The 13,397-nt window shown below is 35.4% G+C and overlaps 1 protein-coding gene across 1 annotated transcript; it reads right to left on the bottom strand.

The window, feature by feature from the left end:
* Positions 1-258: 258 nt before the first annotated feature.
* On the bottom strand, positions 259-10,827 carry LOC135695562 (oncoprotein-induced transcript 3 protein-like). The gene is made up of 7 exons (XM_089108788.1): positions 10,674-10,827; positions 9,055-9,124; positions 7,848-7,945; positions 4,913-5,089; positions 4,438-4,638; positions 1,436-1,498; positions 259-963 (listed from the first exon to the last, which is right to left on the bottom strand). The coding sequence occupies exons 3-7, from the start codon at positions 7,927-7,929 to the stop codon at positions 728-730; spliced, it is 759 nt and encodes a 252-aa protein (XP_088964914.1). The 5' UTR covers positions 7,930-7,945; positions 9,055-9,124; positions 10,674-10,827; the 3' UTR covers positions 259-727.
* Between the last annotated feature and the right edge of the window lie 2,570 nt (positions 10,828-13,397).

Here is a 13,397-nt window from a genome sequence, read left to right as displayed (position 1 = left end):
TGCCTGTAGAATTTGAAATTCTCTTGTGCTGAACGTGTCATCATTGTGGCAATTACACGGTCTACGCCACGAATTTGCAAGAGGGGTGGGCAAGACTAGCAAAAGTAAGGGGCCAAGGCTTTTTCCCCTTTTACTGGGGGCATGGACCTTCCGCCCCCAGTGGCGTGAGCCCTGAATTAAAATTTGAAATATACTGCTTCTTAGTTTAGCACTTTGTTGTGTCATTTGGAAAAGATGAGAGGAACCTTATTAAAGACATTGTACATGTATTTCGTTTAATCTAGTCATCAAACACGAAATTGTTATCGATCAACTACAACCATACTTTACAACTGACCTTCGCAGCCAATTTTTAGCTATGTCCACCTAATACATGATGACACATACGAGAACTAAGTTAGGCTGCATAAAACTATTTAAACTAATTTACGAAGTATTAGCACGATAAGGGCGAAATAAGAAAAATTGGGATAAACTGAATGACAAAGGATCTAGAGGTGTATCAACGGAGAACTGAAAACAGTAGAGACAAATGGAAAACAGTGGAAAAGAAGGGAATGAAAATTAAAGTGCTTCGAGCAAGAAAAAAGTTACTTTTCTAGCGATTCAAATAAAGTAGCAAATAATCATAAATATTCCGACAAATTTGGTGCTAATAATAGGTGTTCAATGTTGAATACTTTAAATCATGGAAACATAGAAGAAATATGCAGCAGACGTGCTGAAGTTATTGTTTAAATATACTGTACGCTGTGTTGTCAGCAGTTGTGCAACCAACTGAGTTTTTGATAGCAAGTCTGTGCTTTTTACAGAAGTATGCGATTGCAAAGAAAACTCCAAGACCAAAAAAACATGCAAAAACGAAGATGACAGTCATGATGACTTTCTTTTTTTTGCCAGTATGTTCACTTTTTGGTTTCATCGTAGTTTTTGTACTTGAGAATGTTCCAGGTGAAGTTATGGCTAAAGGAAGCAATGTAAATGTCAGTTACCATATAAATAAAATATAACACAACCAAAATTGTACATGTAAGTACAAGCATCAAGACAAATAGACTTTCTACCTTTATAGAAGGGCTTTTATATCATATACCTTACCTTAACCATTAGCACTAGATAGGATAATTTTTTTCAAAACTCTAATACAGTTGAAGCAGGATTTGGGACCAAAAACTCATTTGCACGAAAGTCAAAATTCTTGTGACTCCAGCTCCATAAAGTACAAGTTAAAAGTGTATCCACTTAAGAAATTGAGGTAAAAATAGAAAAAAAAGAAAAAGGTAGGCTTCAAGGATCAAGCGCGATAAAAATTAAGATTCTATGGTGAGCAAAGTGTAGTATTTAATGAAAAGAAAAATTCAGAATCTCATTTATCAAAGTTTAATGTCAGAGCCATGAAACATAACAGCCAAAGAAAGGATATGAAATTCCATACGTTTGCATCCCGGAGTAAATCCGTTAGGCGAAGTCCAGCCTTCATCGCATGGTTTCTCGCTACCTATCAAAGATACATGCATAACAATGTAAGCAGTTTTTACTCTAGCAAATATTTCAATATTGTAACATGAAGTATAGGACCCCGTTACTATCATTATACTAATAACAAATAATTATAAAATTTTTCGTTTCATCTGACAGTTATTTTGGTGTACATTGGATCACGAAACCATGTCCTTGCCATGTCTTTGGGTAAATGTAACTCCTTTGCAAGGAAAGTTCATCTATTTGGATTGCATTTTCTCTCCAATGAATGTTCTGTTTATTGGAAACCAATTTCCATCTTTTGGCTGCTAGATTTCTATGTTTCGTTTTCTTTGCACTATCGTTTACTTCCAATGTTAATAAGCATATTTAAGAGCTCTGCTTTTGTTAGTCTTCTAGAATGGGTGCTAGGTGTTTGTTTTCTCGTCATTGTTGCAACTAAGCACACCCCTTCAAAGTGGAAGTTTTCCTCATCAGGCTTGCAGGTATGTTTCAAGCCTTGTTTCCTTTTTCTGGTGTCATGAATTCTTCTTACAATGGTAGTAAAAATGCAGAAAAGCCTTCCATTCTAATAACCATTACCTGCTCTCTGCTATTGCAATAGATTTAGCAGATGCTTTCCCTGCCTTTATTTGTGCCAGAATTTGCTTCAAACTGGTATTTATAAATTTGTTTGTTGTTTTGAAATTTTAATAGCGTTGATGTCATTAAAGATAATTTAATTGATAATTAGTGTGTTCATCAATCACCTGCCTTAGATGAATAAAACTACTGAACCATTTTCATCAAACATTTTGTGTTAATCTAGTATACTGTTTCCCAAGTCATGTACGTTTTTAGAGTTCTTTCTTTGTTAACATTTGTCTCCTTCCAAACATTTTTAAATCGATACGTCCTGATGTTGCATCATCATCATCACCAAGCAAGTACCAATTCATAGCAAACGATTTCAACTTTGATTAGTATATTTCAATCCTCTGAACCCTACTAACGATCGCTCAATCGCAATCACCTCAATATATAATGATGAAACAAAAAAAACAACCCTTTACCATCCTTCTAACGTAGAAGCTTCTTTGCTATTCCTTTGGTGATTTCATTTCTTTCTTTGCTATTCCTTCAGCGATTTCATGTCATTCTTTGTTATTCCTTCGGCAATATCATTTCTTATGCTACTCATTTTGTTTTGCTGCTCTGCAATCTTTTTGAAAGGAAGAAAATATCTCAGGAAAGCAAGAGATCTATTGATATCTCCAAGGCTTTTTATCACTTCTAGCACAAATTATCTCTTTCTAAATTTCCACCTGTCCAGTCCACATTTAATTTATGTTGGGGTTCCAAAATGATCTGTCATATCTCCTGTTCTATTCATACCTTTCTCCAATGATTTATTTTTTATCCAATTCTACTAGTATTCATTCTTTCGCCGAAGACACTTATCTGAGCTCTGTTCTTTTCTTTTGATACACGAATGATTCTTCTACGAACACGTCTTCAAAGAAAGAATCATACTTCTCACTAATTATCTAACGATAACTTAGAAGTGAAGTGAAATCAATGTCTTTAGGTTCAATGAAAGTGCACCAACCCATGTAGATATTTCGTGCAAGTAAAGCTCAGCTTTCCTAGCGACTCCATTATGGTAACTTACTTTCATACCTATACTTCTTTTTCTTTGCTAGAAATTACGCTAACATCTTACACTTTTCCTTTTATTACGCGTACATCCCAAAACCTTAGGTTCCTCTTCAGGACACATGGGATCTTACCAGGTAATGAAAGTTGGCCATGGCCCCCCACTTTTTTGGTTAACAAAAATATTTCCAAAAAGGCCCTGTTTTAAGGAGTAAATTTAAGCTCGACTTATAGAGCTTGGCCCCATCCACCTTGAAACTCGTGGCGTGGGCCCTAGCTTGCAAGCATTAGAAAACTTTATACTCTTCCCACTTCTATAGCCAGCCTTCTTTGCAAAATAAACTGACCACACTTGATCTCGCCTTTCTTTCTTTTTAGTTTCTCTCTCCCTTTCCTTGTTAAGGCCTTTATGCCACGGGTTTCATTTTAAGCAATGACTTCAACTTGAACTTTGCAAGATTTCAGCGTGATTTACCATAAAAAAGCTAATGCAGTTTTTCATGTTTTTGCGATTCGATAAAGGCATATGAAATTTTTTTTTGCCTTTTGTCTTTCTGGCTGTTTTGACGATAAATTTATTTGTATACATATTGTTATTATCTATAACAAATTCCCTTCAAATTTTTATCGACCTTAATGTTGTCTTCATAGAGCAGACATAGTCTATTTCATGAAATTCCTCCACAGAAACAGAAATATTCTCTCTATGTGTTCCTCGTTACATCAATATATCGGCCGCAATAAAAGTTGTTCTCTATAACTTTACATCAGAATTATAAAATTGGTAATTTTACGTGTGCTGAATCAAGATAAAATCAGCAATAAAGTGGTACATATTGACACAAAACCTACATTCAAATTTACCAAGATGGTCCTGGATCATGTATTGTCATAACACAAAACTAGCGCTGATGAGCGGCTGCATCAAATCACATAGAACACCCCCCTCCCCCCCATCGAATTTCTCTCATCGAATTTGCATGAATATCAAAGATAATCCTTCTGAAAAAGTAGGGAGGAAGGCCCACCCCCCCCCTTGCGGTGTTCACTGTAAGAAGATAAGAAAGATTTACTCGGAATTCAGCAGGGCTACTCACTCTCACCATTGCTACCAACGCTGGCTGTAAAAATGCTGATTAAATTAAATTTCGTCAGAGTTAATTAAAGGAGGAGCTTTTGAGCTTTAACTAATTCGTTTGTGATGGTCATTATTTTTTGTTTGTTATGGTATCGTTTGCCACGCTTCTTCCTCCTTCCACTTTTCTTGTATCTGCTCTACTAGTTTATGGGTAACGCTCAGCAACTTAAGTGTGACCTTACCTGCACAATATGCCATACAAAAGAAAGTTCTCACGAGAAAGAATACGTAGAATGCAGAATTGTCTTCTTTGCATTTTGTTGCTTTAATCTGCCATGCAGTATGACAACAGTTATCTCTGTACCTTCCACATGCCGTCACTATTTTGACTTTCTCAATGTCTGTAGGCAACGATCCATTGATCCAAACTGGTGATATGCTTCCTGTAACGGTAAATTATGTGAAACGAGGAACTGGATGGGCAAGATGCCAGAAATTGAAAGAAATAATTGATTGGCAAAGTATGACTTCTTTATAGCTTCCCTCACTAGAGCAGTTTCATTCAGGAAAAATTGAAACTTGCAGGTGAACAAGCAGGGATCGGGAAGTGATATTACTTCTCAAAATAAGGGTCTTTTTTCCAGAATTAGAAAATAGGAGCATCTAAAATAAGAGGTTTGCTTGCAGCTTTTGAAAGGCTAAATAAGTTTTACTCACCACATGATTTATCAGGCGGGCAATTGGTAGGTATTACCCCTCCGGCTGGACTTTTGAAGCGATACCATCTTGATAAGATATGCAAATCACAAATACTCTCATTTGCCTTCGTTAGGTTATTTGCGGTGCTTCTCCGCCAGTCTGATATTTCCTTATAGTTTTTACATTCAGTAGCTTCTGCAAACAAAACATTAAAGGTTTTCAAAACGTTTTTAAGACCATGTTTCACGAGACAATAAAGTTGTTTTGAAGTTATTACCCGTTTAAAGACACTGCATTTTTGTGTAACTACATGAGAAGTGAACGGGAAACTAAAAACTCCCAAACAAGACATGGCTTTTTATTTTTCTACTAGCTTTATTTAACAGCACCAAAAGCTTTCAGTAGTTTTTCACCTAAATTTATTTGGTTTAATTATTTGGAAAAGCCTGAAAATTGCTTTTATTGTTGACAATGGCTAATCCTTGGTATTCAATATATACATCATGTCAGTTTTGTTTTAAGAGGAAATATAAAAAACCTAGCCGTTACACTGTTCACGGATTATATTCGTCAAACATTGAAAAATGGAAAACTGATAAGCTCTCTTTTCATCATATCGATGAAGCAGAAGTCTGTCGGATTAAAAATATGTATGATGGATTAAGGTCAAGATTTTCAATGTTAAAATTCAAAAGAACAACAGGTTTGTAACAAATTTGAAAAAGGGTAAGTCATTAAGTACTGTCAAGAAATTACTGGTCTAAAATTGTTTAAAGGTCTTCATGAATGAAAATTTGATATTCTTTGTGACTAGTTACAAATTTTCCAGGGCCCACGCTACCGAGGGAGGCCAGGGGGGCCATTGCCCTCCCACTTTTTAGCAATGTAAAAGATTTTCTTCAATTTAAAACATGGTGGGCTTCCGAGTGATAGTAAACCTAGCAGCTTCTCGAAAATGACCTCCTCACTTTCAAAATCGTAGCGTCGGCCCTGTTTTCTTCACAATAGACCTTGTCAATTTGACCTATACTGTAACTGGCTAAGTACATGTCTAAAAATTAATTGAAGTTGTCAAAAAACAATACAAAAAGCTTGAAAACGTTGTATGATATCTATGTAGATAAATCTGCAGATAATTGTATATGTTTGCAAACAAAAATAGAATCTTAACTTTGAATTTCCTGCTATAGCACTGTTCTTTGTAAGAACACTTTTTTACTCAGGTCAGGATAAAAAAGCAATTAAAACCATTATCATTTCTAGATGCCACGAGTGTTTGCAGCCTGGCGTTTATACTGAAAGTATTTATATAGCACATAAGTTGATAGCACAGTAGAGCAGGACAATCAGACGCACAAAGAGAGTGAGGTACGCTATATTGGAAGCAAGCATAGATTCTTTGCAAAAATTGTGCTCGAGCCTAACAGAATGAAGAGAAAACTAAATAGAAGGTACCAAAAGTTAAGTGCCAAAGGGTTTTAGAGGGCTAGGTGCCAAAGACATACGGCCTCAAAACAAAAAGCCAGTGGTAAAAAATCAGTGCAGCACCCAAAACCGCACCTGGTTTTCATAGTTTTTCTGTGGTAGGTATTCAGACTTAAGGGTATTTTAGGGAGGCAAGATTTACACATTTATAGAATCTGTATACATTTGAAAGGATGTGATTCATCTGTTGATAACTTTTTGTTTGACTGAAATTTCAATTAATGATATACAGGCAGTACGCTAAAGCTGATGCACATGAAACGAAAATGAAAATGGGCAGAATTTATCGGAGGACTAATGAGGGACAAATTATAGAAATAGTAGAAGAGGAGGATCTTTTTAAGGATGCATACTCATAGAGATTGCATTTCTTTGGTACATATCCTGATTAGCGGTGAAATCAATTTTGGATTTCTGCCAACAATTTCGCAAAAACAATTACCCAACTTCAAAAGACATAAAATGTTATTACAAGCTTAATTAAATCAAGATATAAAATAACCTCTCCGGCAAAGTTCATCTTGAAATTAATTAAAAATGATCTAATGAAATGAAAAAGCAAATACTTGTTATGCCAAAGGCTAACTAAAGAGTTAAGTTTCCAGTAAGAAAATGAGCCATACAGAGTTATGGAAGGGGTTGGATTTCAGTTCATTGGAAGTCTATGTCTGTTCAAACATGCGTCGTTTTTTCAAGATTTCTATCAAAGTTGTTATTTCTTTCCCCGCACCTTCAAAAACCTCCCTGAAACCAATCTTGCATCGCAAAACTCGACGCCACTGAATTGAAACCTGTGACAACTGGCTCATTTATTGCCATATCCATATATTTGCTTATTGTTTCTGGGGCGACGCTGCCTTATCCATCTGTTTTTATTTCCGTACATCCAATATCTACATACATTCAATCTTTGTATCGATGGCAAATATTGTTTTCTCTCAAATCATAAAAATTGTGGTTGTCTGTCTTCTTCTTTTTTTACATAGTTTGAAACCACGACCATCTAGCTAAAGTTGAAACTTTATTGAAGCAAATTAAGAAACTTGAACAGGGTTGTTGAAATTACTAGTCGAATTTTGGTGAGAAGGGTTTTTGCAACGATAAACAGTGAGTCAAATCCACACTTAATTTAGGCCCTGGTTGGAGGTTTTCGTTTCGTCAGGTGGGCAAGTAAAACAAAAACAAACATCGAATTAAAGTAAATTTTGGCAGGATGTATTACACAATACAAAACAGTATACATAGTTAACGGATACTTTGTTTGAATAGCAAAAGTTGAACTGTTAGGATATCAATAAAACCGCTAATCAGGAACAAAATGCATAGCGTTTTTAAAAAAACCGTAATGAGTACGTTTATAAAAATTCACCTGGTTCTATCAATCATATTCATAATAAAGTTGAAGTACAACCTGTATCTATGCCTTAGCATCCTCAAATCACAACACTTAAAACTTGTATTAACTTACCTGGAAATGCTTGCTTGATCAGAAGGCACAAGAAGCACAAATAAAATAATATAGATATTTGAATTTCAGATCTGGCCATCATGTTTTATCCTGAAAAACTAAAGGATCAAATGTCAGTTTGAAACTATTTTGTCTGTTTTGTGAAAAAAGATATTAAAGAGACGAGCACCAAAACTACTCTATAAAAACTTTCAATTCATAATTTGTTCTTTCAAATAGTTTTTAATTGCTTAAAACATTAACAATTTCAGGGCTACCAAGTTGTATAAGAACTATGGATATGAATTTATCTATTTCATATGAATTGGTCTTATTTAAATCGAACAAAAGTAACGAACTACTCTAATACATTTTTTTGAATATAAATAAGTCGAACATCTTTAAGATAAAAGATTTCGATACTAATATAAAGTGAAAAATTTGGTCCTTAAGAAGACTAGAACCAGAGATTTCATCAGATGATAAGCAGCTAAATTAATTTTTCTTATATCTTCTTGACGAGCACAACTTTATATTGAATATTGCATACTACCACCTGTCCTAATTAAGTCACAGAAACCAGACTACAAGAACTGGTATTGCCAAGCCTCTTTGTGATAACAGTTCATCCTCATGATTTGTCCAGTTGGATCTCTTTAAACTCTACAAGTTACGGTAAATGCTAGACGTGGAAAGTTCCGACGTTATTAAACAATTCGAGATCGATTAGCTGCCGACGAGGAGATAGTGGAAAAGAATGAAAAAATAACCATGAAGTTTTGTTGCAAAACAAGAAATAGTTGGATGATTTGTCATCTACTAATAGCAAAGTTATTCTTTATGTAATCACGAAATCACAGTTGAAATTTTTGATTGAACCTCTTTAAATTAATTTTTGCAATTTAGCTAATTTATAATGTTCTGTCGTTTTGCAAAAACATAAATACACGCTTATATTAAAAAAACAATAACACATTGCAAAAAAGAAAAACAAAGCAGTTTTACACAACATAAATATAAGTATGATGATGTAATGATGGTGACGATGTTGATAATGCTTATGAGGATGAAAAATGTGGTGATGATATTGATAATGGCAATAAGGATTGTAGTGGTGGTGGTGGTATAGGTGGGTGGAGACAGGATACTAGATGGAAAAAGGCTCTGGGTTAGGCCAAGGTTTGTTTCTACGGCAGAATATATAGTAGGTGCATCGATTATGACTTACCTTTTAGATATAACAATGCTGTGATTTGTCAGCAGCAAGATCTTATTTTCCCGCACTCTCTATTAAATATCTGTAATAGTAGAACAAGATTACCAAAAGATGCCAAGGGAACTTATTGAGAGGTTAACAAATTTAACGGACTACCAAGAGTTTTTAAAACAGCTTTGCACTAAAGGTTTTTGCGGGAACTATTAACACTAAGATTTGTCTCGAAGCCAACTGTAAGTTCAATGTTGTAAATGATTTTCCTTGAAGCAATCAGTAGCATGTCAGGTCGCAAAGAATCACCTGTTATAATGGATGGGGTAAGATGACAAGGAAGATCAGCATGCGAAAATGTGTTGGAGAGATGCTGTATTTGACGAGAAAGTATAGTGAGAAGTTATGTCTCCGGGTGTAGCATCCATCTTCACGCTACGTGAAAGTAAAAAAGCGTGAAGATGAAAAAGTGATCAATTTTGAAGAGAAAAAAGCTTGAATGTTAAAGAAAAAAGCACAAATGTCAATTGAAGAATTTTGCTCCAAAAACAACCATATGCAAATGAAAATTCAATTTTAGCTTGAATGAAAAACCTAAGTGACCAATTTTCTTAAAAAACATCTAATTTTTCCGATTCTGCAGACAAAATTTACGGGAGGTTGTTTATCCTCATACGCTGGCAACGACCCCGCTTTTTCTTGACAATGGATCGCCATTTGTGGCCTTAAAATGCCATGGATTAGTAATATTTGAAGTAATTTTTATTCAATTTTCTTTGGCCGTACGTTCGTCGCTATAATACATAATTACTGGCTACATAAGTCATCAGAGACATATTTCTTTGCGCCATTTTTAATTGTCGTAAGCCAGCACAAAAAATAAAGAAGCTGATTGTTGTTCTTACATTTAAAATTGCCACCTTATAGACGTAAGAAATCAACTGCAAGTGATTGTAAGCCCTGAAGATGCAAAACGTGGCATTAAAAAAGCTGAGCATTTTCTGCTTTCTCTACCTTAATTCGTAGACGTTCTTGTGTTGTGGCAACAGTGTAAGTCGCACAATGGCGTATGGGCATGCTTCGTACACAAAGACAAGCTACCTAACGGTTACAAACATAGTACTGCACTTGGAAATTCCCGATAGAACAAAATCTGTTGAAGTTGAAATGTCTAAATTGAAATTTGCTGGCCGAGTTTCTTCATACATTTTGCCTTCTGTTATCGGTAGTAAACAAAGTGAAAAATTTTCTTCACAAGAATTCAAGTCAGACAACACAACGAATCAAGTAATTTCAAAGGATGTGTTTTTGTTCCTTATCTATCTCTGCTGATTCATTAGATAATTCTAGTAATCTTATTTCACAGCACTTTTACAAGTTTGGAATGGTCTGAAAAGTCTTAAGTTTCATGATGGCCTAAAAAAGTTGACTCGACACGAAGCGAGCCCTGAATAAATAAAATGCTATAATCCTTCCTATTTCTATCTAGTTGTTTTCTAATGCTCTTATCGGATGGCACGAGATTTATAGATGAAAAAAGCATATTCTCAATGGAAGTCAAGGCATTTAAAATCAGAAAGACAGACGAAAGAAAAACACAAAAAGAATAGCCGCGATCAAAGCGAAAATGTAACGTGTACCTCGTTGTCTGTTCTTGGCCTGAGCTTACTTCTTTAACTGTGATACTTTATTTCAATAGATGTTTTGAAGTACAGATCCCAGTTGCCATCGAAGTACAGATCTTGATGGTTCCGGGCTCGACTTATTGTTTGAGAAGTACTGTAAAGATGAAACTTGATCAACCTATGAAATACGAGAGAACAGCAGGTACTCTTAGATAAGGACATTTCTTCGAAATCGCTCAAAACTGAAACACATACAATCCATGTAGGTCAGAATCAATTTTTCCGTCGAGTGGGGGTTGGGTGGGGGAGGTGTTCAGTCCCTTGTTAAAATTCACAGCGATTGTGGACACAGCCCTGAATTTTAACTCGAGATTATGTTTGATGGGCGAATTCTGACTTTCATATAAAGAAATGATTGTCTCGTAGCTTATTTCTTCCTATGACCCCTTGGGATTGTTCAATTTGGCCCCACCTTAAATTATAAGCATGAGAAAATAAATATAGCCTGAGCTTAAAATGCTGATGGACAGACTTTCTATTCATTTAGACTAAAACATATATCATACAAGCTCGAATCCCTTCAATCCGTTTAGCACATTCAGAATACCAGCTTCGAAGAAAAATTACACTCTTTTTTTATAAGAACCAGATACCTTTTCGATGTTCTTAATTTTTTGATAATTTTAGGCTCAAATTCTCTTAAAGTTGTTCATATTTTAAGAGTGATTTTTTGCAAATATTTGAGAAGTTACATGCTGTATATAGTTTCTAAGACGTTTTACTGGGTAAAGTTTAAAAATAAAGCAATGAATGCTAGTGTTTATGGACAAACCTCATCAAAGTTTTTTTCGCCATTCCGTTGGTACAGTAGTTGAGTGCTTGCGAATTTCAAAATGCGTATTTTTTTCTTAAATTTCTCATCTGAAGCTGAGCATGTTCTAGCCTTGTTCTTATTTTTTGGGCAAATCGAGCCTCGTTTATCTTATAAAGTGTGTTCTTATAAAATAAAGAGTAATTGCGCCATTTTAAATGCCGGTGTCATATGTGTTTCGTTCCCCCCAAGCGTAAGTGTCTGGAAGGACCGGAGCGCATGGCAAAACGACACTATGCAAAATGTCCCCACTTAAAAACAACGGGGGGACCCTTTTGCAAAGCAATTCGGTATGCGAAAGTGTCTTGGGAATTCTAAACGCATAGTGAAATAAAATTTGCAAGTGTCCCCTCTATAAAAAAGGCGGGGGTGGGACTCATTTCTTGATAAACCACTATTCAGGAGCATAAAATTTTTCTGAAAAAAGTGAATGTGTTTTATTGAGCAAATAGGTGACGTAATCATATCGTTTGCACCTACTGTTAGGCAGAAAAGAAGCCTTTGAAATCTGATTACATCGAAAACCATTTTGCAACCCTAAATAGCGAATTTTATGTCCCTGTTAAGTCTGGGAACATGTTTCGACTGGCATCAAAGTGAAACTTTTCAGCACTCAAAATAAAAGTTTTCATTTCTCTTGGCTCATGTCATTTTACCTAGGAATCAAATTCCTCTACGTAAACACAAGGTGGCCTTTTTTCTTCCTGGTTCACGATCTTCCTTAGCAACCCTTTGAATGCAAAGTTCCTCTTGACATCAGTGCACGGGCTGCAATACTTCTGCCCGAAAGAACGACCGGACAAAAATATTGGCAGCACCCCCACTTCGGCCATTTCGATGTCTGCAGAATCAGATTCAGAATCAGATTCAGATTGAGATTCAGATTAAGATTCGCGTTCGCGAGTAGGTTGAAGATAAGAAAAACCTCCCAGCCGTCTCAAATATTAGTGGCAGCAGAATATAATTCCTATTACAGATATCACCATACTAGTAGCTACTATTTACAACAAAATCAGTTGAATATCTTTTCTCGTTTTTCAGGAATAACGGGGTTTATACCGACCGTTAGCTGCTCTGCGTATAGGAAAAAACTGATTTTCTTAACTACTTAAATGCTTTTTAATGGAGACAGTTTCCACTATAAAGTTTATAAATCTCTACTAGTGGCGCTTGAATATATATGCACTATGCAGGCACAGAATAAGAATAAGAATAATAAGAAGAATAAGAAGAAGAATAATTCTTATTCTGTGATGCAGGTTCCTAAATTCGAATTAAACATACATAACAATCGAGTCCCGCTAGCTCGAGCTCGGTTATCTAAAAAAATTCTCTATTTTCAGCTATTAATTATCCTGACAACGATAATTAATTTTTTAAAATTGACATGAAATTAGGTTGTCCGAAAATGGTTAACTTGCAAAGGATTTGCACTCCTTTGCTATCTTCAAAGTTAACACGATTTTCATTCACACGATTACCATGAGAAAGAAGATTGTCTTTGCAAATCTGTCTGTCTTTCCTTAGATGTCCTACAATAAATTTGTATTTCTGTACACACACTGCATACTTGTCGGCTTTGCTGTCCAGCTCCTTCACGACTTTCAATTCCTCTCCAATCTTAGGCTGCCAAATGGAATGATAATTGGTATTTCTCTGTTACTGCTATTTTGACACCAGCAATAGAAGCAAAACCATTGTCGTTTGCCATTTTGCCATGAAGAAGCACTTCAAGATATAAAGAAAATTTCATTAATAGACTATTAACGTTTAGTTTAGTAACGTTTGAAGTTCAACAAAGCTTTGGAGACGAATGAGCTCTTTTCCTTGGTTTTCATGTTCTACTTTTAAACACAGATGGCCCGTTT

The sequence above is a fragment of the Rhopilema esculentum genome, chromosome 2 (genome assembly GCF_057945365.1).
Source record: "Rhopilema esculentum isolate cy_ngs chromosome 2, ASM5794536v1, whole genome shotgun sequence".
NCBI classification, from domain to species: domain Eukaryota; kingdom Metazoa; phylum Cnidaria; class Scyphozoa; order Rhizostomeae; family Rhizostomatidae; genus Rhopilema; species Rhopilema esculentum.
Note: the sequence above shows the minus strand (reverse complement) of the source record. Positions and strands in the feature narration are given on the sequence as shown.